Here is a 25,620-nt window from a genome sequence, read left to right as displayed (position 1 = left end):
TGATTTCTGGCCCAAATACTTCACTCCACAACTGGCCCTCATCTGGTTTGCCAGAGTCAAGCCAGTGCCTCCTTTGCCACTCCTGAGCCGAGTTCGGCCCACATGCATTATGCCAGTGCCGACTCAAGGCCAGCTGTGCCAGCTTCATGCCGAATCCGGGCCAGATGCCTTTGCTGACTGGGATGACAGTGCGCTCGCACGCACGCGCACACATTCTATCAAGCGTACCTGATGGCAAAGGTGCAAATATACTTTGATTTCCATGAGTCAGCTATTTGATTCTTGTTGTAAGCGCGGCAGCCTAATGAGGAGATGTGAAGTGACAGCGTGACCTCTGCCGGGCTTGACGGCCTCAATGAGACTTGACTTCCGCCCAGTAGAGGGCGAATTGAGCGTCGCCCCTAGAGAGCCACTTCCTTGCCCCGCTGAGAGCTGGACCACAGCCCGGCCGCAAAACCCTCTTTTTACACATTTTTAAAATTCTAGCCTCCTCCCGTTTGCCAGTGATGCAAAAGTGCCACAAATAAATGTAAAGGCTCAATGGCGCTAGATGTGTCGCCGTACTTTGCTTGAGTAGCAGATATGTGTATTTTTGACTCCTTACAGGGAGTATTAACAACGATCACATAACAGATGCAGAGTAGTAAGCCCTAAGGTGACACGGAAACTCGCTTGGTCTTCTTTTTTAAGTGTTTATGTTCTTTCGGGTCATCTTCCAGTAAACGAAAGGAACAAAGGTGGAGCGTTTTCACCCGTGGGCGACTTTAATCAAATTTGACTTTGAATGCGCCAAAACAAATCGATGAGAACTTTGTCCGTCTGACATCGCGCATCCGTGCCGAGAGCCAGGTTGAAGCGCCCCATGCCGTTTATTGCCGCCTGTCTGTTCCTCGCGGCTTCGCCTGAGCGTCGTGACATCTGTTGTGATGGCGGGACTCTGGAGGACTGCATCCGCCAGTGACATTCCACCTCTTGACAGGTGAGGAAGTGAGAGCGAGAGGAGAGGGAAGAAGGATGTTCGGGGCTATGCGACTGCTCCAACACAGCTGGAGACCCGGTTATTGGACGCGATTCTTGTTGTGTTAACATTAGCAGAACTGGAACGGATGAAACTGGGATTCAATTTGGGGAGGGAGGGGGGGGGGGGTCTTGGGGAATGTTAAACAATACATTTGTATAAGAATGTTGAAGAGTAATCTGGTTGTTGGCAATACAAAATATCCAAACTTTCTACTTGAGTATTTTCTGTGGACCATATGGGCAGCCATTTGGTTGATTTATTTGCTTAAAAATCTTTTCTCCATTTTTTTGGGCGGTCAATTTAGGTGCTCTCCAGGACCCGACTTGGGCACGCCCGGTCTTCTCTTTTTGATGCTTCTATTATTACGCAACAATACGCTGTGGGTCTCGAAAGAGCTGATCAAAAAACAAGCGTGCTAAACCGGAGCCTCTTTCGTAAGTACGCGCGTTTATCCTCGCTACGGTCGAGGGGTGAGCTTGGAAACTACCCCGGTGGACTTTGGCCACGAGACGTGGTACACCCTCAACTGGTCACCACCAGCCAATGGCGGCCCACGTCGAGAGTCTGCGTGAAGCTCACGGGCATGTTTCGGGAGCGTGGGAGGAGAAACGTCACCGAGGCACGGAGAGAACCCGCAAAGTCGGCAAACCTCAAATCTCTCCTCTGCCACGCTGAGCGGCAGTTCAAAGGGTTGCCCTCAAATGCGCATGTCGTTCCACTTAAGGCAATTCTTCCTCACCGGAACTTTGCATTGGAACATTCTTGCCGAAATCGACGTTGTCGAGCGGGGGCGGCGTATTGACGACGCATATTGTAATCACGTCAACAAGACGAGGCCGGGCTTGTTTGTTTCAATCCCTGCTGGGTCCGCGGAAGGCAATGAAAAGTCATAAAATCGACCCAGGACGTGATAACGGCCAGATGGCCAGCTGGTGAACGCTGCCTGTCTTCGCCTGAAGGAGTGATTTATCCTTTCCGTCTGCGCGCCGTTTGCTTTTTCACTTAGGGAGAAGGAATCACTATTCCGACGTGAACATTGACAGTCACCTCGGGGAAGCCATCAGATGATTTATGACTGGAAGTTTGGACACAAATTTGGTGTCCACTCCAGAAATGTTTACAATATTAATCACTGGCCTGTTGTTGGTTTCTACGGAAGGGTTAAAGGGGGGAGCCTTCGAAAAAGCTCTTGCCCCCCGAGCCAGCGCGGGTCCAAGGCCACGACCTGCTTCGGAAGAGACGTGACAGTGTTGGAGAATAAATGTTCCTGAAAGGAAGGCCAAGGGAGGGTAGATTATGGAAAGCTCCTGTCTGGAGATGACATGCCACGTTCTCCTCCGAAGGCGGGCGGATGTGCCGGAGTGTCAGCTCTGTGTCAAATGGGCCGCAAGGATTTGCAAATCTCACAAATAGCACTCATGGTATAGGTTGTGCACAATGCATTTACAAGAGACGTCGCTGATGCTCGCACCTGAGCCAGCTCGGTGCAGGAGTTTGCAAAAAAAAACCCCAATCATAATAATTACAAAAAATAAGAATCACTTTTCCCCACGTGTCAAAAGTGACAGTATGACCTGACAGTCGTACGTGATCAAAATGATCTCTGACGATGGGCACCTCGGGCTGAGAGAACGTTGCGGAAACTGTGGCGGAATAACCGCCTCCAGGAAAGGAAACTATACGCCCGTCGCTGGTCTGCCAGCAACCGGGTAGAAGACGAGCAAAGAGTAGCAGAGCGGAGGGACCTCAGTCAACTGAAAGGATTCGGGAGCCACACTGAAATAGCAACATTTCTTTTCGACCGCCCGCCTTTTCGTATTTGCTCTTTACAAATTTGACTATTTGCATTTGGGGGGGGGGGGGGGGGGGTTCTTTGGAACTGATCCTCAGCTGCGTTCTTTCCGCGACACACTAAAATGCCACAAAATGGCGTCAAAGCCCTGGCTCATCGGAAAGCAGTAATTGGTGTCAAGGATTATATTGAAGGGGTTTTTGCGTGGGTTTTCTCCGGGTATTCCGGTTTCCTCCCACATTCCAAAAACATGCGTGGCAGGCTGATTGAACACTCTTAATTGTCCCTCGGTGCGATTGTGAGCGTGGATGCTCGTTTGTCTCTGTGTGCCCTGCGATTGGCTGGCAAGCGGTTCAGGGTGTCCCCCGCCTACTGCCCGAAGACGGCTGGGATGGGCTCCAGCACGCCTCGCGACCCTTGTGAGGATAAAGCGGATCGGAAAAACGGAAATGCATCTCAACTGTTTTTTTAAAGGGAAGAGCTAAGTTTAGCCTGGGCTGTCAGTGGAAGTTACCGAGTGCGTTAGCCACGTTTTATTTTGAAAACAAAGTGCTTTGGGATCATTGTGTATTTATGGTTGAAACGGTGAATCTGGCCCATGAGGAACATTTAGCTGGAGCTTGAATTAATCTCATTTTACGGGTAGGAAACAACAACGAGAATCGTTTAACTTCCGTTCCGTCATGCGCGGCAGCGGATTCACGCGTCGCAAAGTGTCACATTTGTAAACACAAACAGGTGCTCGAAAATAAGCGAGGACCTCTTATTACGGCACCGCTTCATCATTGCTCCCACAATAGACGCCGAACGCGGTTAAATATAGATCACGTCTTTAATTTTAGATTTGATGACTGTAACAAAAAAAAAAAAGCCTTGCGAAAGCCGATCTGCGGTTGCACGAATGCTCGCCGAGAAGCACAAAGTCGCTCGGCGCATTGGCAATTATCGGGAGAACATCTTGAAGATACAGCACACCTTTCGGGACTTTTCCTACCCCCCCCCAATAAAAAATAACTTGCATTCTCGCATTGTGCTAATCTGCTGAATCGGTTTCAGTGGCAGCGAAAAGGGATGCAACAGGTGGCGTAAAAAGACAGCTGGCCTAAGGCAGCTCCCGCTGACCTTTTAATCCTCCCCAATTACTCGAATATGGCCCTCGGGTGATAAGGCGAGCGCGTACGGAGCGGATTCCGCTGCTGCTGCATACATTTGCTGACACGGGAAACTCAGGCGCGCGTTTACAAGCGTTTCGCGCAAGGCAACGGCGCAGCAGCGAAGCGACGAGCCGGCCCCTTTCCGTTGCTTGCAGCAATGCCGAAGCCATATGGAAGGGGGCTTCGCTCACGTAAAACAAGACGCGTGGTGAGCTTTGACCTTTCGCCGGCCTAACTATAATATTATCGTAATATTATCAGCGATCGGATTGCACTTTTTCCCCTCGGGGCAGATTATTTCTGTACGGGCATTTTCAAGTCATGCGCGCCCGTCTCAGTGACAATCAGTGCAGCAGGCTTGGTTGAATCCCTTTTTTTTTTTTTTCTTCGTTGTTGCTGCTGTTCTTTTCTTTTTATTTGATGCAAATAAGCCAACTGCAACGGACAAATTGGGAAAGAGCTGGCAGATATTTATAGAAAGAAAGTGGGGAGCACTGATCGTGGAGGCTACCGATACAAGCCACCGATACTTCGAAGGGGGGGGGGGGGGGAGTCCTATTTGGCAGTAGCTTCACTGCGGCCGTTTGACACATCATCGAATCATCAGCAGCTGCGCCAGGAGGAAAGGGCTTTGTTCACATTTTTTGTCATTGGGCGAAGTGAAATTCTCGTACGAGGGGTATCGCCACTCAAAGAGCAAATCCTCGCACTGGTTTTGGTCTGAAAAGAAGTGGACTCAAACATCGCTAATTCTTAACATTTCATTCTGACGCTAGCAAAGGTCATTGGAGCAAATGTGTGATTTCAGAAGTGTGATATTCGGATTGCGGATGGATGGAATCAAACTGGGAGCCCTTGCCGCTAATCGGCCCCCAAGAAGCGGGGGATGAAGATTATCTTGACTGCGTCGATATCTCCGCGATTCCATCCGTCGAGTTGCTTCCATGCGTTTGACGGACGAGAAAGAAGAGGCGCACCTCATCAAGCGGCCTCTTTTTGGCTACTTCACGTGCCGCAGCTTTATTGAATTCAGCATGTAACAATATTCTTCGGTATTTAAGTAACATCACACGTGAGCATCCATCTGCTCAAGTACTCGCACGAGAGCCATTATTCGTTCGTGTCCATCACTATTCGCGACTGGCAGGAATCGACTTGATGAATGGCAGATAATTTTTCGGGGGAGGGACCAACTCAATGTACCGCGTTGCTTTCAAAATGGAACAGGAGATGGTTCACCAAACGATGCCGCTGGATTTGCCACATCCTTAGAAGCGATTCCAGGGAAACTACCGTCGGAAAAAAGTGTGACACGGTGATGCGTCCGAGTCTTACTGTTCAGATTAGGTCGGCCGCGGAAGCAAAATCCTTCTGTCGGAGTTGGCCTTTCATCGTGCCAAAGGTTTGAACGAGAGCTTTGGCCTCGCGCTCCGTCTGAGGGACGTCGCACAGCGGCTGGAGGAAAGGCCTTCCGTGGAAACAGGTGCGCTCGCTCTCACCAAGTTGCTGTTGCATCCGCCTCAGGATGTCCTCCGCATCCTCCCTGGTTAGATGCGCCGGCATCTGACGGGCGAGTCGCACGGCTTCGCTCTGCGCATACGAAGGCGGTCGATGACTCGCACGGGAAGGCAACGATGTGCACCCGTGCGATGTCAACGTTTGCGTGCACTGGCCCGACCGGCCGTATCTAATCGCTTTTCTGGGAGATCTTCTGCTTAGAGTGGATGCCTACGCTCCAGACCCACCCGCAATACCCGAGGCGAGTGGTCCCCAAGCACCGGTCCGTGGACCGGTACCGCGCCGCACAGAGACAGACCGAGTTCTTATTTTGTTTTTGGGCTTTTGCTGAGCGGAGGTACACCGTTAGACAGGCGCGGTGCAAATATGCGCGCCGCTTGCCGATCGATTGTCTTTGTTGTCACTACCGTTGCTTCAAAACGGGCAATTTATTGGCAATGAAAAAAAAAAAAAAAGGTTGCCGGTTCACAAACAGCATGTACTTGTTTCAACTCGCCCGTGACGACCACAAAGGTTGGGGAGAATCGGGGATATCGAGAGACCGTAGAATTTGTGATTTTTTGCTTACTCTTAATTGTTAAAAAAACTAAACATACAAACAAGAATGGCTTTGCATTAAACTCCCATGTCGAGGCACCACCGCACACGATCTCTCTATATTGCGGATTTTCATCTCAGCTCCGGAACGAATCCGCCGCGTTACACTTTGATTTTGAATGCCCCCCCCCCCCCCCCCCCCCCCCGCTTTATCACTCACTTGGAGGAAGTTGGACACTTTGAGCGGGCGACACTCCTGCACAGTTTTGGCCTCCCTGCGAAGAACCGCCGTCATGATTTCCCCGAGGTCCTCCACACCGAGGAAAGGTACGCAGTCGGCCAGCGCCGTCACTTCCAGATGTCTCTGGGCCGACGCGCCGCCTGGCCAAGACAAGCAGAAAGCGAGGATTCATATACTTGCAGACGAAGATTCCATCTCCAGGAAATAATCATAAATAAATATTGTGATTTCCCATTTGGCCGGTGGCCAAGTTAAACGACAGAGGGCCAAATGGAGTGTTTAATGACTAATAGAAGCCCCCGAAGACCGAAAGGAAGTCGGAAAAAAATAGGGCCTGTCATTGAAAGAGGAAATATCACAAATCATGCAAAAGTGTATTTCCGACACAAGGCTCGGATGCCACGGGCCAAGAAAAGAGCGGCGACTTTCCAAGATTTTACACGCACGCACCCCGTGTCAGACTGAGGCAACGCACCCACTGGGGGCTGGCAGTGACCAATGAAAATTCCTCAAATTCTTTCAAAGGGCAACCATTCCCATCACCTGCAAGCTGGGCCGCGGGCCCGCTGAAAAGGTCGCGGCGTCGGGCAAGGCGCCAACTTGGGACTGCGGCGAAGCTGTTCGGCAACAAAAACAAGCCCAAATTCACGGGAAGCTGAGAAATAATCCCGGTAATGAAGAAGAAACGGTGCCAAACAGTCCGTTAGCGGCTATTAGGTTACGAAACGCGAATGGTCAATATTGACACCCGGTCATCGGGTTCTCACCGTTTGTTTTGTCGGCTGCCATCGCGTCACTTTATGAGAATGCGTTCAACAAGGATGACATGTCATACTCGATGCGCATCATCGCAGACGTGCACTGTCATGGCCACGAGGAGAAAGGGGCAAGTTCACCAGCTTATTTGGCGTGTGTAAACCTTTTTTGTCAGACCGCAAGTACCCCCTCAACTCATACGGGTTAACGAGTCTCCAAAAGTTTGGACGTAACACAAATGATTAGTCAATCAGAATCATTTGATTTCAATTCGAACACTTTAATTCGGGGGCACGGTCATCTTCTTTGCTCAAATTCAACATCAAAATAAGACCCACTTGAGCAGTTTGGACTTTTCATGAGCTTTAATGAGACAGTGAGAGGCGGCCGTTGCGATTTTGACGCGGCCGTGCCACGGGTGGTTATCGATCGGGGAAATCGATTCTGAAATGTTTCCACACACCCCCTGTGATGTGCTGGCCTACCCCCCCCCCCCCCACTACTCCCTCCCTGGTTGGGGGACACAGTCGGTGTTGCCATGTTAGCGATTTGGTTTACCTGGCGTGAGTCTGACTTGAAATCCGTTGGCCACGACTCTCGGGTCAGAGATGAACATCCTGCCGTTCACATCCGGCCTCTGTTTCTCCATGTTGCACAAAGACTCCATGGCGTCGCTTCCCCCTAAACTTCTGCACAAGAGACAATGGAGGAAATTCAGCGACGTCTGTACACGTGCGGCTCGATCATTTGGCATCCAAAACGTTTTCCTTTGTGCAAGTTTCACTTTGGGAATTGCACTACTGAAATGAAATTTGGAGTCGCTACACCAAACTTTTGTTGTACATTTATCTGTAAAAATCGACAAACGGGCTAAGTCACTTCAGGAATGAGGCAAAAAAATGTATAAATAAAGTGAATGCAATACATAGCCTATTATTAATTCAATTAATATATATATATATATATATATATATAATGAGCAGGTACTGTTATTTTGCAAACACTCATTTATAATAAATCCAATTAATTAACCAATCATCAAATTCGATGACTAAACATAAAAAAATAAAATATATCTAAAATTGAAATGAAACGAGCATTTAAAATTTTTTAAATCAATGCAACAAATACGACACAACTCTTGCTAATAGCGCCTGGCCGGCTGGATAAAAGAACCGAACGGGCCGCATGTGGCCGTGCATCGGCCGCCGCCACGGCTGGAGCTGGAACCCGAATATTATTTTTCTAATTCAGCACTGAAAGCATCGTTGATAAGCGGCCAGCATGGGCCGTTTGCAAGCGAGAAGCCAGTGTCCCATTACCCTTCCGTGACACGTATCGCGTTCTGCAGAGTGACGGCTGGAAGTATTTGATTCCGCAGGAGTCTCCGGAGCAGCAGGCTCTCCCGCACCCGAAAGGGGTTGAACAACATGAGCCTCTGACCGCATAAAATGACCCAGATGCTCTGAGAGGCCAGCCGGTTTAGAAGACGCGGGCCCCGCGGCGCCGCCGTGTTCCGGGACGACGAGAGGCGCCGGAGTCCCGCGCGAAGGCTCGACATGCAACAGGGGAGGGGCCGCGAGGGCTTGGGACTCGGGGTCCGGAGCTTCTTCTGCGGCCGCGGCGCCGAGAAGAGCTCGTCCAGCAGCTGCTGGTTGGAGAACGGGGCCTTGCGCTTCTGGCCCGGAGCGGAGAAGGCGCGCCGCTCTTTCGCGCCGCCGCCGGCGGTGGCCAGTTTGGCGGCGCAAGTGCGGTCGTGGTGCTCCAGCTGCTTTTTGGCCTTCTCCTCGTACCTGTCGAGTGCACATAACGCTGATGAAAAACATCAGCTGCTCCCAAAAGGTGACCAACCTAAAGTGCACGAGAACGTGACTTCATTTGACCTTGGGATGCCCTCGTATAACTGTTTTCATGTATGCGCATTTTTTTTGTTCCAAGTTCAAGTCAAACTGGCGTCATGCTGATCGTACGTGGACATCATGACACCAACCCGACACAGAAGGACTCATCAACGGTGCGAGGCGACAGGCTGAGTGTTGAGACAGAGAGACCGGAGGAGTTATTCTTTGGCTTTCGTGTTTACCGTTTTTGTGTTTGTTATTGTTCTGTCTGTCTTTGTTTTTATACGTCCGCCTTATTGCTTTTGTGCGTAGCACCGCCAAAATATCCGATCTGAAAAACAGCACACAATTCACACGCGTCGACGAGAGCCATCAGAAGGCATTTTGTGAGCAGCTCTGTTTTGCTGATTGCCCCACTAAATGACTCCATCCCCGTCTTAGCTTCATGAACGTAAATCCTTTGCCTCGCAGGGGAGGCCGATACGGGTCAAACGCTAACGCTCATTACCTCCATCTGTTCGCTGCCAAATCTGTTCCTGACTAGCCAACTTTGTGTCACTCCCCTGAGTGCTGGTGAAGTAAGTGTGGATGTGATTTCCGATGAACGAAAACAACGGCGAGAACCGGGAAACAGCACATTTGTCTTTCAGGTGATACGGTGGCGGCATACCAAAAACAACCTCCTGACTCACTCTGAATCTGGCACTTACCGTATCGAGAAAAAACAACAACAACATCAAAGGTGATAAGAGACTAAAACTTACTTCTTGCGGTCTTCCTCACTGAGATTTTTCCACCTGTCATGAACGGCGTTGCTGATCTCCTGTAGGCTGGCGGTCGGTTTCTCCCCGAGAACCTGGACGCGGGCTTCCTTCTCGAATAAAGCGACCGGCGATAGTGGCGCTCTCATCGTCCGGTTGCTGATCAGGTCAAAGGCGGTCAGAGCCGTACGCTTTTCCGTGATAACGTTGACTGTCCTTTTGTTCGTCTCAATCTCGTCGGCAGCGGAGCGACCCGGCGCGGCGCCGTGATGGATTGCGACGGGCTGCGGGGGCTGTCCTGATACCGGGTCCGTTAGGGCAGTGCCTTTGCTCCAGTCCTCGGCGGATATGTGCGCTTCTTGGTCTTTGAATTTTGCGGGCAGTTCGCTTGGCAAGCGTACACTTTCATCATCACCGAGAGAGAAGTTCGACTCCGGGGCAGCGGGCATCCGATCGACAATCCAGTCTTCCGCCGCCGAGGACGAAGAGCTGCTTTTCGAGGTCTGTCTGCTTGGTGGCGGATTGTCGCGCACTGCGCCGTCTGACTGTTCTTTGAGGGTGAGAAATCCCGAAAGGTCCTTTATTGCGCTGATCTCATCCTCCGCTTTTCCAGCGTCGGTATTCCAGGATGGTGAAAATGAGGCATCGGGGCCCAGCCGTTCCGTTGTGGAGTCGCGAGCGGGCCGATACCCGTAGAGAGAGACCAGCAGAGCTTCCAGTGCGGTAAACAAGGCTTCCTAAAAGCAAAGAGAGAACTGAGAGCGATCAGAACGTTCGGATTTGTCTGCATTCGAGCCGCCGTAAATACCTTGTTGTGGAGGAGAACCTGCGTCTTGTCAGGGGTCAGATTGACATCCACCGCAGAGGGTGAAACGGTGATTTGAAGCATGAGGATGGGGTAGCGGTTCTGCGCCGACTCGTCCGCATACTGCGCGGCGTAGTGTTGACGAAGTAACTGGCGGCGGGTCAGAAACGGAAACCAAACATTTTCAAACGACCAGCACTCCGAGCACGGCGCGTTTGCAAGCGGAAGGAAGCACACCTTCATGATGTCCTTGTGGTGGATGGGCCGATTGTTGACAAATATGAATGTTTTGTCTGGAACAGAAGTGCTCGTTGAAGAGACATCGGCGCCTGGTTTAGGGAAAAAACCCTCGAGAAAAATCTGGAAAAAAAAAAAAAAAAAAAACAAGATGGAATTCACAACACGACCAAAGCAAGTCACGGTTGCTACGAAGGACTTTACTTTGTGTTATACAACTGATCACATTTTAAACGGCCAAGACCTCCTCAAAAAGACAAGACCGGGAATTCGAACCCCACTGAAAATTAAACACATCCAACACCTCTTGCAACCCCCACCCAAAAAAAAAAACAAAAAAAAACTTGAATTTTTACTGTGCTAGAAACATTTTCACTTGGCAAAATGTATACACTGACGGAGGCATGATCATTTTGCCTGCAGTTGTTTTCAACAGCTAAAACTGATCAGTGGACAAACAATCCTACTAAAAAGTCCATCACGGAAGTAAGCTTGTAAGACATTACGATCGCTATTAACGTATCGATTCCAGGTGGCAAAGCGCCATGCTTTTTTTTTCCCCCCCCGCTCGCCTCCACATGGCTTCGGGCTCATTATTCGCAACGCTCGCTAAAAGACGTCAATAAACGAGCCGCTCTTTCCTTTCGGGCCACATGTGTTTCTCCCCGTTTGTGCTCATTACGGTCGCTTTATGGCAACACAAATGGCGACTCCTTGCCCTCGAAGGGCTGAAAGTAGAAGTAAACGCGTGGAAATGCAGCGCTCGCGTTTGGTTCCAATTCTCCCCCCGAGGTGTCAACTCGGCTCCCGTCGATCTCAAATGGGAGAAAAAACACTTCCATTGCTTCGGGGAGTCGGGCTCGTAGGACAAGACGAAAGGTCGATCTCGTAACCGGCTGCGGCGACAAATCAACAACAAGCAAACGAGAAAAATGAGGGAAACAAGGTGAAAAGGTGCTGCTCTACATCCGTCACGGCGGATTAGTTGTGAGCTACCAAACCGCATGGCACCTACCGTGACCGAGCAGAAAAGTGACCGCTCAAACCATAATTCAATTACCATCAGCACAACAAAGCTTAGCTTTAAAAAAAAAAAAAAAAAAAGCTCACTCTTCATCAGGAAAGAACTGCAAGAGAAAAGTTGGCCGGTGACCAAGTGAACACATTTTCTGGCTAGAGACCAGTGCTTCGCGGCTATTAGCTCACCGTCGCGTACAATGTAGATTCTTTTAAAAGGAGACACCCATCCATCTTCTATAGAACGTGGCTTTAACCGGGGAACTGGAGTCTATTGCCAGCTGTGTTTGGACGAGAGGTGGTACACACCCTTGATTGGTCGCCCAGCCAATTTTCAGGGGAACATGTAGGCCAGTGGTGGGCAAACTACGGCCCGCGGGCCGAATCCGGCCCGTTGGTCTTTTTAATCCGGCCCGCCGAAGGTTGGTCCGCAATTAAGGTTCGATGTGAATGATTGCATTCATTTCAATTGGACTTGTAATGACAGGCATTTCACCGCCAGGTGGCGCATTGACTTGAAGTTGCAGAACACGGGGGGGCGGGGCAATCTTTTCGACCACCTAGTATAGTACCTCTGTATCGCTCTACTTCTACTGGTCTGATCACAACCCATCTGCAGCGATGCACAGGCTTTGCCCACCCCTGATATAGGCAAACAACCGGTCGCGCTCAAATTTACACCTGCCATTCTTGTCAGGTTGGCACTATTTCAGTGCCCATGACAATGACAATGTCATTTCGGAGCATTAATAGCCTTGATGAAAGAGACCGCTTGGCGTTGAGGAACGAACCTCCGCTTGCTCTTGACAATGGTGGCATGGGAGCAGGTTAGCAAGCGTCGCGGAGCCCAAGGTGGCAAGGAGGGCGGTCCTGTGGTCGGCCGCCTTGGCCTTCTGCCAGACCACCACCTGCAGCAACGCGACAGCCATGTTACATACACCGTTAACGTTCACGTTCATGAAGACGGTAACTCAAACTACAAATCTTGCCTGGCATCATTAGCATAAAAGTCATTCAGCTTGAAGCCTCCTGTTACGTGGCAGTTAGTTCAAAATGTTGGTTTTTTGGGGGGGGTGTGGGGGGGTAGAGAACTGAAGTCAACGGTTATTATAAAAATGGTTCATTTGACATATTAACTGGTTGAACGGACATGAAATGTTCAATGTTTACTGTGATTTTTTTTCATTTCCTTACACTTTTGGACAATTATACAATGCCCCAGATTGTATCTTTTTCTTAATATTAATGCCAGTCAATTTAATGCATAACATAAACTCTCTTAATGGAACTGACCATTTTATAGCAAGTTTTACAGGATTCATCATGTACCGCTTCATTTTCTGAAACGTTTGGATGATTATACATACATTGGGTCAAACTGACCCCCCACCCCCAAATTATATTTTTATGATTAAATAATACTTCTTATGTTTTAGTCTTTGTCAAAAGGTAATAAGCACAACCCAAGCCAAAAATGACACAACACAGAAACTTCATAAAAAGCAAACTAAGCACTCGCTCTTTGACATCAAATTTCATGAGCAACGATTTGATGATTATTCTTATTATTTTAGATGACCGAGTTTTATATTGCTTTTCGAACTCCTCCCGCTCCGTGATCGGCACGCATCAAGTTATGTGACGTACAGTTAGCGCACGAAAAGGGATCGCTGCTGTAAACAGCTCGTAAAGAAGCTGCGAAACACGACACGCGGGCTCGACTCGCAGAGCTCGTTGTAAAGGATAGGGGCAAGCGAGAGCTGAATGTACAAAATGGGGCCGTTCATTTCTCACCGTTAACAACCTTGAAACGGATTTCTAGGAACGCCATATACAGTGGCGTCGTGCCCTCTGGCTGACCCACATAGCCTGCACGCACGCATACGCACGCGGCGGCCTGAAACACAAACTGCTGCTGACTTCAGCAACTTACTCAAGCATCATAATCAGCTAAATCCGAGTTCACAGTCACTCATATTTGTGTTCGGAGCACCTGACAGCTGTGATTAGCGGCAGTGAGAAAGGCTACGAGAGACGTCCACTTGCTCAATACTTGCACGGCCGATTGAGCTCATCTTGTAGAAAGACTAAAGATGGCCCCACATGACGGCTTTTTATTTTTAATAGGTTGGCGCAAAAGCAAAACTACTCTTGTGCACATCAACTGGTGATAAGACAGCTGTGATGTTTCCGGGTCAGAATGACCCTGGGGCATGATCCAAAAGTGTGAGAAATGAAGGAAAAAAAATAAAAATAAAACACTCTTTATATCTCATGATGAAATCAACTCGCTAATACATCGTGTGAAACATTCACACTGAAGAGCGACATCAAACTTGTAAACGGGGTCAATTTTATTCGCACCAAAGGCTCCAAAATGTTGCCCGCTTGATTGATACGTCTTCGAATCATCCGATTCCTCAATAAAATGAGGGGCAGTTTCAAGATACATTTCCCTCACACGGGTAAAGAAGAAGGAACATATGCAGTTGATCCTGTGAGTATTTTGTGACATAATCGCAAATTGCCAATCCTATTTTCAGTGCACGCAATGGAAACCCTGAGAAAGCTGCTGAGGACACCTTGTGGCTGTACGCACTCACAACACGTGTAGTTGCTGTTTTGTCTTGTGCCATTTGGTTCTTTGGTACACCAAAAACGCCCATTCTGGCATTTTTGTGACGACGGAATACATATGAAGGAAACATTTTAGCTCTTGATGCTAAAATTTTAAAGTTCAAAACAGCAGATTCTAAATTGAACATTGACTTCAAAAATAAATAATATAGCGAACATACGGATGACAGTGGTATGCCAACCTTTCTTCTTCCACTGTGTTAAAGGGGTCCTAAAAGAGGAAGGCTTACCTTATTGTGAGCGAGTGTGAGTCTCACTTGGGGTTTGATAATGGCGTAGGCCATCAACAGGTCCTGGATTTTTTTCACCTCATCTTTGCATCTCTTAGCTGACGAGTAGTATTGCCGTCTCACGGGAAGATTCTTGAAAAGTTTCAGTACGCTAACCGTTGTACCTGTAAGACGTGACAACCATATTTGTCATTCAATATAGGAGACGCGTCACTGAAAACAATGTGCTTTTAAATGCTTTCATACATGGCTAATTGAGTCATTCAGACACTAAGGAACGTTTTTAAAATGCGATAAAAACCCAGAAGTCGCCGATGCGGCTTGGTCGGCTTGGGTTTTTGCATTGCACGATGGGGCAAACATCAATATATATTCATTATCCTAACAAATGGAGCTATGAGAGGATGTAACTCACATACTTGGGGAAAAAAATGTTACTTGATGTGGTAAAAATGTAATTCTTTGATTCTGCTGCTTACAACAAACATTAACGAAGCCTTGCCTTGGCCTAAGTGAGTCGGCTTCTGAGATACGATGCTCCCTTGGGCGTTAAGCGTGTACTGGGTGCTGATGTCATCGTCCTCGGTCTTGGTGGTGATGGCCACCTGGAGAAAAATAATAAAATAGCACACATACTGTATAAACAAGCAAGTCACACCGATATTCACACAGACGAGCATTTGGGGGTTTCTTTTTCTTTGGGTCCTTCATGAAAGCAGACTGATTATCTTTTGTTTAATCAAAATAAGACATGAAGCAAGCGCCTGCGTTTACTTTGGGAAAATAATGACCAAACCAGTCACTGAATGAATTTCAAAAAGGTTGTTGAGCATGACATCATTCCCGCTCATGTGACATTGCTTAATTATTGTTTCGTTGATTTTTTAATCATTAACAATACAAAATAAATGATAACAGTTGCTTGATAAACAGCCGTCAAGTAAAACATAGTTTTATAATACACAAAAAATGTCATCCCGTTATTTCATTAATCAATAGATTTTTAAAATATTCGATAGCGACAGCCTTTATCACAACCAACAGTATGTAAATTAAAAGCCAGTGACTAAGTGGCGTGTGACAGCTGGGACTAACCTCCGCCACGGCGCAGACGGAGCTGAGCGCTTCGCCCCTGAAGCCGTACGTCTGGAGGAGCTCCAGGTCCTCGTGGCTGTGGATCTTGGAGGTGAAATGGCGGATGGCCATGACGGGAGCGGCGGAGGCCTTAATTCCGCAGCCGTTGTCCCGGACCTCGATCCGATCCAGGCCGTAGTTCTCCTGCAGTAGTAAATGAAAGAGAAGAGTTTTGTTATGGCTTTTGTTACCAGGACAACCAGGGATGGAGAAAAGGTGTTCGCAAGGAGGTAAGTTACTTCTACTTGCGCTAAACAATAAAAACATTTTCACTTAATGGAGGCAGCACTTCATACACTTGGCACTTAGCATGTGGATACCTTGAACCACTGCCCTTATTAATTCAAAGGCCCAGCCTTACTGACCTCCCAATCAATAACTAAGATACGAACCCTACTAAAGTTGACTCATTTGACACACAATTTACAAGATGACGTTCGCAGACATAGTTTGGGGAAACAGACGATTGCCTTGGTATATGTAATTTCACACATGGACGGGGGTCTTTCGTGCCCATTGATGAAATAGGAGCGACAATGATGTCAGCTGTACCAGTTTGACGTCAATGGTGGAAGCCCCAGCATCGAGTGCATTTTCAAGTAGCTCTTTCACGACATTAGTCATCGAAGTGATGACCTGTGAGCTGGACAACAGCCGCACGGTGTCTGCGGGCAGCTGCTTCATGACGGAGCTGAAAAACAAAAACAAACGAAGGACGTGGAAATACTCCTGAATTGCGGCGAGAGGAAGGACTCATAGGGTCGCGAAAGTGACGTCACTTTCTGACGCCCCTTCGACGATCTCGACTGGTAAGGGTAGTTAGCGAGTCTGTTTACAAGCGACTAATGAATTAATGAATACCCACACGGAGAGATTTACACGTTCATAGCAAAGGTGAATGCTGTATCTCAATTATAATAATAATAAACTGTATTCGATGTGTGAACTTGCCTCGTCCCGCGACCGTGTCGTAAACACCGAAGGCAACTATTTCCCGTCCGGCCTACTAACGTCTGATTGGCTGGAAGTGAGAGCTCGGCAAGTAAAGCGATGTTATTTGCCCTAATTTTAATCTGCCAGGCACACCACCGTATCTATTTCGTCTTCTTTCGCCGTTAATACTGAAGATAATCCCAAACGAGTTTCGATACTTTTTGAAATTTAAAAAGAGTGTACACGTGAATTGAAAACAACCACACGCTATTGCCCTCAATGTAACCTTACAAAACTACCTGACAGATATTGGCGATGAGACCCAGTCCACTATCGCCTACTTCCGCTTTTCTCACTGCGCCCGTCGCCGTCGGCTAAGTGGAGCACATAAACAACAACAAGGTTGTTTTCTCTTTCTCTCCGCAGCAGATCGGCTCTCCACGCACTTCCACGACTCGCTGCTGTAACCTGTAAGTCTCCGGGGGGATTTGCCGACCACCTTCTCCATAATCGAATTTGTAGATAATTTTTCTCGCACATTAAGATTAAGATATCCTTTATTTGTCCCACACTGGGCAAATTTACAGTCTACAGCAGCAAGATTGTGGGTAGAAAGAAGTAAGAAGAAGAAAAAAAACAAACACCGTTCAATTAAGTGCAATATAAATACAAATATGGATAAGGTCGCAGTGCTATTAACAATTTATTCTACGCCATCTGCTACAAAACTCCATTGCTAGATGTGAAACACACCGCACGAGACTTAGATTTCCAATCAGTAACATTGAAAAGTAACTATTTGGCTTAGATTTCAGTTGTTTTTCCGGTTTTGTCAGTTAGAAACGACACGGTGGTGTCCACCAGCTGCACCGATCTTATCTGACATCTGTTGCCCCGACGAGTTGGCTTGGAGTCTATTTGTGGACAAGAATGTGTGCGAACACTTATTTTTTGGCGTTGTTGCTTAAAGTATTTTTAAATTTCATTTTTGCCTTATAAAAACTGATTATCTCAAAGAGCATGCATTATATATTTAAAATAAATTTAAAAACAGCGGAAAGTTTGACGAGTGGTTTGTACATTTGAGAGGTCCTCGGTTCGAATTTGTTTTTGCATGTTCATTGAAGACTCGTAATTGGCTATAGGTGTGAAAAGTGATTAGCCCTTCGATTGACAGTGGTTATTTAAAATAAATAAATAAATATCACATTTTATATTGTCTCAATATAAGCCGTGGGGGGGTTCACCCCCAATGTAACCCAGCTTTTACATTGTGGGTCAAATGAACCCCTTTTCAAGTTTAAACATTTAGAAAATGTGTTCTAAATTTCTTCAGCAGGCCTCGTTTTATTTATTTTTTCTTTTCTGATGACATGCAGCAAATCACATTGACCTAGTAACATTTTTTTTCTTAACCAAAGAAACAAACAAAGCTATAAAAACCAGATCACACTTGTATTTTATCCATCCAACCACCCATCTTCTGATCTGCTTACCCTCACAAGGGTCGCGAAGCGTGCTGGAGCCTATCCCAGCTGTCTTCGGGCAGTAGGCGGGGGACACAGAGACGAACAACCATCCGCACTCACACTCACACCCACACCGAGGGACAATTTAGAGTGTTCCAATAACCTGCCAGACATGTTTTTGGAATGTGGGAGAAAACCCACATAGACATGGGAGAACACGCAAACTCCACACAGGAAGGCTGGAGCCGGAATCGAACCCTGCACCTCTGCACTATGAGGCTGACGTGCTAACCAGTCAACTACAGGCCCGCTTACTTGTATTCATCCTTTATTTATCATTTTTTAGATTGTGGGTCAAATGGACTATTTTTGGAATGCAAAATAAACAAACACAACAGGATATTTAAGAAAACTCTCACCAAAAACAACAACCTCAAATTTCACATTATTAACGTCCAAGGGGAAGATCACTCTTCTACTTTGTGGTGTTGGAAACAGTGCAAGCATTCATCCATGCTGGAAGCTGAAAGCGGGCCAGGGAACAAAGTTCACCAAGATTGGCTAATATATTTTCTTGGTGTCACATTTAGGTCCAGGGGGCAAAGGTACAGTCTAGCAATTCTTAGTACTATTTGTGTGTCTTGAAATCCAAGTAGGGTCCCCGGTGTCCTGTGTTTGGAATCACTCTGGTCAAATTACTTCAGAAATTGAAAAGTTGGGAAAAAAATAGTCCCTCATTCCAGTTTCACCGATCAACACGAAATTGCTGGACATGTCTAACATACCGGAACACGTGAAGAAGTCTTGAAATTGACGGGAAGCCCTCCATTGTGTGGCAATTAAAGGGGCTGTCAACCCCCAAAATTTTCTTGGCCATAATATGTTCTGTGCCCCCATGGGTCTCAACACGACATCCTGATTAATTTTCAGTCTGTAGTGAGCCGTGATTAATCGTTACCTGAGCCCTGAGAAAGTGTGATGTCATTTTCAGTCGACAGAAAGTGACAAAACGCCTTCCTTCTCAGATGGCTCAACGCGGGTCACTTTTTCTGCTTAACTCATGTTGCACAAATGCAATCTTAATCAGAATGCCGTGTCAAGACTAGCGGAGGTGGATGGAACATATTGTAAAGAAAATTCTGGGGTTGACTCCCCCGTTAAGTGGAACTCTATTTTTATTTCTATCTTCCAGACCAGAATGAATGTGGGTGTGGCACATAGCGAGGTGAACCCCAACACGCGGGTCATGAACAGTCGCGGCATCTGGCTGACCTATGCGCTCGGCGTGGGAATCCTTCACGTTGTGCTTCTGAGCATTCCGTTCTTCAGCGTGCCGCTGGTGTGGACCCTCACAAACCTCATCCACAACTTGGCGAGTAGAACACAGCTTGCCGTTATTACAGTGTTGTGTTTTTTTCCAGTACAGTGGCATACATGACGGTCGATCTCCATTTTGCCCTAATGTTAACTGCAGCGGTTCCCCAACTGTGTCCGTGGTATTGTTTTCCCCGCAGGGGATGTACGTGTTCATGCACGCGGTGAAAGGGACACCTTTTGAGACCCCCGATCAAGGCAAGGCCAGACTCCTCACGCATTGGGAACAGCTCGATTACGGCGTTCAGTTCACGTCTTCCAGAAAGTTCTTCACCATTTCCCCCATCATCCTGTAAGCGAATGTGTGTGAGCATTCAATCAATGTTGAGAATCAAATATTGGCAATGATTTGAATTGACGGTGACTCAAATGCCTTGACTCCCAACACTGATGGCAAGTCATCATACTTCACACATGCACAGCTTGCTTACTGTTTTTTTTGGGGGGGGGGGGGTGTGTGGGGGTTGTTTTGCTCCACAGTTATTTCCTGGCGAGTTTCTACACCAAATACGACGCAACACACTTCTTGATCAACACGGCCTCGCTGCTCAGCGTGCTCATCCCGAAGCTCCCGCAACTGCACGGCGTGAGGGTCTTTGGGATTAACAAATACTGAGTCCTTCTAGACGCCCTCCCACCACGTTCCACTCGCATTGTTTTCCGTTGTGTGATATACAATCGGTGGCGCAAAGATCAGTGAGAGAAATACCTTTTCAAGACTGGATGCCGTGTACATTTGGAACTTGTGTGAATGTTGAACCCTCCTGTTATGATATGGGTCCAACTGACCCGCCTTGGAAATTTCTGAAAAATTTACATGGAAAAAAAAAAATCAGTGAACAGGTATTACTGATCAGACATTTGCAAGTTAAGATAATGAATGATGAGGTCACGTTTACTCCGATTTGGAGGCGAGGAGGTTTTGAGACTTTTCTGGATAGGTAAATGTGAGCTGGTGACCCAAAAAGTGACCCACTAATCAGCATTGACAATGAATGTTTCATTTCATATATTTGCCAGTAGAGTTATTGAGATATTTCAAATTGAGCGTTCTAGACACTTTTGTCATGAATTCAACTTCCCCCGCGTCAAATTGACACAGATGCATTTTCACACTGTTCAAGGGGAACAAATGCAAAAGGAGGCTATTGTGTTTTAACGCCAAATTGACCTGTGTTAAATTGTTACATTTTTAAATAAGTGGAAACGACATGCAAATTTCTGACACATTTCTTGATCATTCAAAATCCCTGGGGTCAAACTGACCCGGATTTTAAAATGTTTTTTTCTGTTCCTGATGAATCACTTTAGTTTCACAACAACGTTACATTTATGTAATCAACATATATGCATTCTTGTATGATGAAACATTCCTTGGGTCAAATTGACCCACAAACACTAATGCTGTATGTAACAGGAGGGTTAGTGATGCGTTTTCAGTCTGGTCTGACCCGGGCTGGCCCAGGTGTCAGTGAGGCTTTTGATTGTTTTGTTTATTCTCTGATGTGAATTCACATGCTGACACTAACAGCTAAGATGGTTGCTTCTTTGTTTTAGCCACAGCAATGCCCAAAACGTATTTTTGTTCCCAACAAAACAAAAAATGTTTACTTCCCGAGCAGCCCGTGGCTCTGTTATTGGTACACTGATTTCCTAAAGGCTGTCAAATGATTTCCCATTGAGCAATTGAATGAAACCCTCCCCTTATTTACAATTAAAATGGATGTGCGTGTGTGTGTGTATAACTATATTCTATGAATAGTTTAAGTCAATCATGAGGCAGGTGTTTTGTGCATTTCTTTTGTGAATGTGAAATGTTTTAGTGGTGTAAAACGGTCTTGTGGAAGTGAGGGAAATGCCTGATCATTTTGATGGAGGCAAGTCAAATTTCTTGGATCCTATTAAATTGTTTTTACCTTTCCACGGGATCCAACACTTGTTCTATGTGTGGCCCATCTTTAAAAGATATACGACCTTGTTTTTATCATCTCGTTGGACTACTTTTACCCTGCACAGTTTCAAGACAGCCGTGCCAGATGTAGCAAAGCAGCCCCCATATTTCACAGCATTTTTTTTGGAGGGGGTGGGGGTATTTTCACCTTCAGTATTTAGAATAAAGTTCAGCGTTAGAAATTCGAATTCAAACTGACTCAGAAATATTTCCATACAAGTTACAACGAAATCTTCAGACCAATCCGGTGTCAGAAAGTTTGGTTGTCCTTTGGGGCTGCTTTGCTAAAACAGAGCCCCCCTCCGCGTATGTTGAAATCACAAGACGAACCAGTATTTTCAACCTCCACATGAAAAACACATCTGCAATGAATGTTTTAAACAGATTTATTAAAATTTTCATATAAAAGTAATAAGAGATACTTTTCAAAGAGGCACACCGTTGAGCTCCTCGCACTGTCGTCTCATGACTCCTTTGTAAACCTCAAAGTGATGGTTCAGGTTTCTCAGCGTATGGATTTTATACTTAGTCCCCAGGGCTCCGTCAGCAAAAGTCGAGCCGTAGAACACGCGACCGATCCGCGAGTGGACCAGCGCCATAGCGCACATGACGCACGGCTCTCTGGTCACGTACAGGTCGTACCCAGTGCAGATGTACGGCTTCTGCGCCAATTCAGAGAGGGATGTCGGAATCGAGCGGCAAGCAGGGTACGCGTCCAACCTGTAGTGGCCGCCACCTTGCCCTCGGGCCACCAAGTCAATGCACACCATGACAGCGTGATATAGCGGATGTCGCCCTCGACAATCGTGGCCCACTGCCACGATTCTCTCAGAGATCGGGTCCACGGCTACAGCCCCCACGGCCTCCAACCTCAAGGCCTTCCCTGCTTGGGCGGCAGACAAAGCCACCGACATGTATGTGTGCATCAGGGCTTTCTGAGCCGGGCTGAAGGACTCTCCTCGGAGGGCGTGGGTCACCTGCTTGTCTTCGTGGAAGGAGGTGGGCCAGTGCTTGCTTGCCAGCTCAAATTGGGGTCTGGTTAAAGCGGGGCGCACGGGTACCTTGACAACGAAGGGTTTGCCCAACCCATCGCATCCAAGACTCAACGAGACCAGATCAAAGTTTGGAACTTTACTGACGGGACACAGGAGGATCTCCAGGGAGTGAGGGCGGCCCTCCTCTGCCTTGGTGGGACGAACCCTCTTGACGTGCTGCAGGCCTGTCAAGGGGTAGCGGTTGTTGAGCTCTCCGATCAGTCGGGATGTTGCTCGCTTGTCGAGGATAGGGGCGGCAAAGACGTCAACCAGCTCTACGGCATGCATCTGCTCATCCGAAAGGACTGGGTACGGCGTCCAAGAATCGGGGTCACATGCCGCGCCTTTCCGCCGCTTACTTGCTGGTTCCATTTAAAAAAAAAAAAGTTCTCCTGTCGGATGGGATTCACAGCAAAGTTAGTGTCCTGCACACGGCAGTTGGACCGTCTCGATTCTATTCTCAATTCATTGATATAAAAATTCTATGTGACGTTTTCAGTGTCATGACATATCATCAAAGCGGACCCGTGTGCCGGATGTAGCAAAGCAGCCCCAGAATATAACCAAGCCTTTGCTGTTCCACAGTAGGTACGTGTAATTCATTCAGATGTAGCAGAGCAACCCCAGAACATAACAGGGACCAAGCTCTCTGATGTCAGCCAGCACTTTACGCTCTAGAATGACGTTATTCGTCTTAAGCTTTGCTTGGACTCCACAGAAATTCAAGACAACAATTTAGCAACATGATACAAACAAATTTTCACCGCTAACAATTTTGCCTGGGCATATGTACACAAGACCCGCTACAAATAACAGAGGAGATGCGCTTACCTTCCGGGGTTGCTTTGCTAAATCGAGTACAGGGTGTCTTGTATCTGTTGCAGGGTACAATGACATCTCAAAGCATAAGTTGCGTGAAAATGGAGGATCTTCACCCAGCCTAGAATCCACATCATGGGTTGGAAAACCGTGTGCGGACAGTATCATGCATATTGCGTCGTTCGCAATTTTGCAACATTCGAAAACCCGCTCAGACACATTTGCAGAAATAGGCAGCTCAAGAAAGATTGACGAGCTCGTTAAATTTCCCACTTACAGCGTTAATTCAACGTTCTGTTCAAAATGAAAATGTAGCTCGTCTGGCATTCACACAGAAAGACATGTTCACACTGACATTTGCATTCGGTCCCATTTATTTATTCAAATGTGTTCATGTTTAGTCATCATAAAATATATATAATTTTCAAAAGTACATTTAAAAAGATAAGAAAAAAAAGGGTATTAAAAGAAGTTTTATTGAAAACATTTTCTTTGATTATTAATGTTTACTATGGGTCAATCTGATCCGAAACCTAAGAGGACTACTCCAGTGTAGCAGACGTGTGCACATTTTCAGCATGACGTCTCTGGCCCACTGGTGAAAGGACACTTTGATCCTCTCCTCTTTCATCTATGACTGCTTCAGACAACAAAGTGTATGCAGAAAAGTGGTGAAGATTGCACGACGGTCTGTGTCCTATGTGTTGTGTTGTGTTATTTTGACTTCAAAATGGCGCCGCGAGAGTGGCTGCCTTTCCGGCAGCTCCTATATTTTGTTGTTCTACTTCTTCCTTTCATAACTTTGCTGCTGTGAATTGGGAATTTCTCCATTGCGAGACTAATAAAGGTTTTCTTATTCCCTTACCACGAACCGCATCACGTTGTGTCGTGAGATCTAATCCACTGTGTTTATTTGGTGGTGTGCTGTGTTTCCTAAATGTAAACTATGTGTCTTGGATCCGTAAAGGTTGAGAAACACTGGGTTAATCAACAGCCACCCACCCCCACTCATTTCCTCCCGAGAAGAAGCTTGGTCTTCAAGACTTTGGGCACGTGCCGAATGGTCAGCGACACTCTGGTTCCCCGAGTGAGCGTTTCGCCGGGTTTGGCCTCGGCGGCGTGCAAGTTCAACACCTTGCTTGTCAGAGCGTCCAGCGTGCGTGCTCCAATGCCGTGGAGAAGCTTCCTGTAAGCATCGTCCTGCAGCACCAACAAGCTGCGTGGCCTCAAGAGCAACGAGAAAAGATGCCGGTCCTCCTCCAATGCAGCAACCGTGTCATCATTGTCACCCTCCAACCGGCCGACGGGCGTGTAAAAGTCCAGGAGGGCGTGTGAGCCCAGGGTGACAGTGGTGACAGTCGGGTGGTACAGGGGTCCGTCCTCGTGGGGCATAATCCCCTCTCCCGGTTTGTACTCGTTCACCAGCACGTGGTTGGCCGTTTTCCCATCGAACGCCCCGTGGGAGGAAATTTTCTGGCAGTACGCGTGAAGCCAGCCGGGCATTCTCTCCTCCAGCATGCCTTTGGGATGTGGCAAGCCTCCCCAGTTCTGCAGCCTCCTGCCGGACAACTGAGTCCACTTGGGTTTAGGGGACTGATAGACCTGCTGCAGGAGGTATTTCTCCTCTTCGTCAGATATGAATGCTGGGATGTAATAGACTGTGGGTGGAGCGCCACGCACGACAAATTGCCGCAATTCCTCGGAAATACATGGCGGGTGTTCCATGTCTCCTTGAGGGAAAATTATATGGAAAAATGTGGGATATAAACTCAATTGGAGAACGAGAGGACGCTGCTACGCGTGAACACGAAGAACAAACCCAAGACTTCACCACACCGTTGCACAAAATATATCACCACAACGTTGCATTGCTAAAAGAGGATGAATGAATAATCATCTTTACCTTTAGAACATCAATACTTCGATCCTCGAGTGTAAAAGGAGTCCATTAACTCTCGTGGTGACGACTTGGTGCAGCAGACTAAAGCGTCCCCTCTAAACGGAAATAACGTAACAGGAACCTTCCGTCCTCCACGACTACTTCTCTCAACGTTTTCGTGTTAAAAGCGAAAGATGCATTTTAGGTTTATGGTGTGCATTACTGTATTTTTCAATTTATTATTTGTGTAATTTAGGAATCCTTCCTTGTTTAAGATGTTCCGTGTATTTTTACGGAATTATTTACATGTTTATTGTATATGTTAAATTGCTCCACGTACAGCACTTTGTATGCAGCGATGGCTGTTTGAAAGTGCTCTATATATACAGTTGACTTGACTTGACATGGGACACTGCCTAAAACACCCTAATCAAACATATTTAAGAAAAATACTCTGCCTTAATGTATTTTAATGTATGT

General features: G+C 47.1%; 4 protein-coding genes across 7 annotated transcripts; 1 reads left to right on the top strand and 3 right to left on the bottom strand.

Annotated features, from left to right (window-relative positions):
* Window positions 1–4,957: 4,957 nt before the first annotated feature.
* Window positions 4,958–25,208, bottom strand: pms1 (PMS1 homolog 1, mismatch repair system component). Of its 3 annotated transcripts, XM_086122989.1 has the most exons (14): window positions 25,165–25,208; window positions 20,167–20,261; window positions 16,234–16,372; window positions 15,643–15,825; window positions 15,050–15,152; window positions 14,548–14,711; window positions 12,472–12,588; window positions 10,664–10,786; window positions 10,430–10,576; window positions 9,625–10,358; window positions 8,342–8,812; window positions 7,578–7,708; window positions 6,243–6,403; window positions 4,958–5,557 (listed from the first exon to the last, which is right to left on the bottom strand). In XM_086122989.1, exons 3-14 carry the CDS (start codon window positions 16,363–16,365, stop codon window positions 5,306–5,308), a joined length of 2,718 nt encoding a protein of 905 aa, XP_085979115.1. In that variant the 5' UTR covers window positions 16,366–16,372; window positions 20,167–20,261; window positions 25,165–25,208; the 3' UTR covers window positions 4,958–5,305. The 3 variants fall into 3 exon arrangements, with proteins under 3 accessions (XP_085979115.1, XP_085979116.1, XP_085979117.1); XM_086122990.1 differs by lacking the exons at window positions 20,167–20,261; window positions 25,165–25,208 and adding an exon at window positions 16,633–16,677; XM_086122991.1 differs by lacking the exons at window positions 12,472–12,588; window positions 25,165–25,208 and having other exon boundaries at window positions 20,167–21,438.
* On the top strand, window positions 16,936–21,385 carry ormdl1 (ORMDL sphingolipid biosynthesis regulator 1). The gene is made up of 4 exons (XM_086122996.1): window positions 16,936–17,084; window positions 19,276–19,455; window positions 19,598–19,749; window positions 19,938–21,385. The coding sequence occupies exons 2-4, from the start codon at window positions 19,282–19,284 to the stop codon at window positions 20,071–20,073; spliced, it is 462 nt and encodes a 153-aa protein (XP_085979122.1). The 5' UTR covers window positions 16,936–17,084; window positions 19,276–19,281; the 3' UTR covers window positions 20,074–21,385.
* alkbh6 (alkB homolog 6, nucleotide demethylase) lies at window positions 20,167–25,253 on the bottom strand. 2 transcript variants are annotated; one of them, XM_086122993.1, is made up of 3 exons: window positions 25,165–25,253; window positions 24,264–24,991; window positions 20,167–20,261 (listed from the first exon to the last, which is right to left on the bottom strand). In XM_086122993.1, exon 2 carries the CDS (start codon window positions 24,984–24,986, stop codon window positions 24,270–24,272), a length of 717 nt encoding a protein of 238 aa, XP_085979119.1. In that variant the 5' UTR covers window positions 24,987–24,991; window positions 25,165–25,253; the 3' UTR covers window positions 20,167–20,261; window positions 24,264–24,269. The 2 variants fall into 2 exon arrangements, with proteins under 2 accessions (XP_085979119.1, XP_085979121.1); XM_086122995.1 differs by having other exon boundaries at window positions 24,264–24,988; window positions 25,165–25,235.
* On the bottom strand, window positions 21,806–24,252 carry adat3 (adenosine deaminase tRNA specific 3). The gene has a single exon (XM_086122992.1). It carries the CDS (start codon window positions 22,812–22,814, stop codon window positions 21,834–21,836), a length of 981 nt encoding a protein of 326 aa, XP_085979118.1. The 5' UTR covers window positions 22,815–24,252; the 3' UTR covers window positions 21,806–21,833.
* Window positions 25,254–25,620: the final 367 nt, after the last annotated feature.

This window comes from Hippocampus guttulatus, chromosome 11 (genome assembly GCF_054856545.1).
Source record: "Hippocampus guttulatus isolate MCC_2025c chromosome 11, RoL_Hgut_1.0, whole genome shotgun sequence".
In the NCBI taxonomy this organism is placed as follows: Eukaryota; Metazoa; Chordata; class Actinopteri; order Syngnathiformes; family Syngnathidae; genus Hippocampus; species Hippocampus guttulatus.
This window is presented reverse-complemented; position numbering and strand designations above follow the sequence as displayed.

Bases quoted from the DNA above. Each gene is read 5' to 3' on its own strand.
- pms1 (XM_086122989.1), bottom strand. From the start codon at position 16,365: ATGAAGCAGCTGCCCGCAGACACCGTGCGGCTGTTGTCCAGCTCACAG. The intron at 14,712-15,049 runs GCAAGGCTTCGT...CACGTCTTACAG, and splicing joins GCCGACTCACTTAGGCCAAG to GTACAACGGTTAGCGTACTG. The intron at 8,813-9,624 runs GTAAGTTTTAGT...TGCACTCGACAG, and splicing joins AGTGAGGAAGACCGCAAGAA to GTACGAGGAGAAGGCCAAAA.
- alkbh6 (XM_086122993.1), bottom strand. From the start codon at position 24,986: ATGGAACACCCGCCATGTATTTCCGAGGAATTGCGGCAATTTGTCGTG.
- ormdl1 (XM_086122996.1), top strand. From the start codon at position 19,282: ATGAATGTGGGTGTGGCACATAGCGAGGTGAACCCCAACACGCGGGTC. The intron at 19,456-19,597 runs GCGAGTAGAACA...TTTTCCCCGCAG, and splicing joins CAAACCTCATCCACAACTTG to GGGATGTACGTGTTCATGCA. The intron at 19,750-19,937 runs GTAAGCGAATGT...TTTGCTCCACAG, and splicing joins ACCATTTCCCCCATCATCCT to TTATTTCCTGGCGAGTTTCT.
- adat3 (XM_086122992.1), bottom strand. From the start codon at position 22,814: ATGGAACCAGCAAGTAAGCGGCGGAAAGGCGCGGCATGTGACCCCGAT.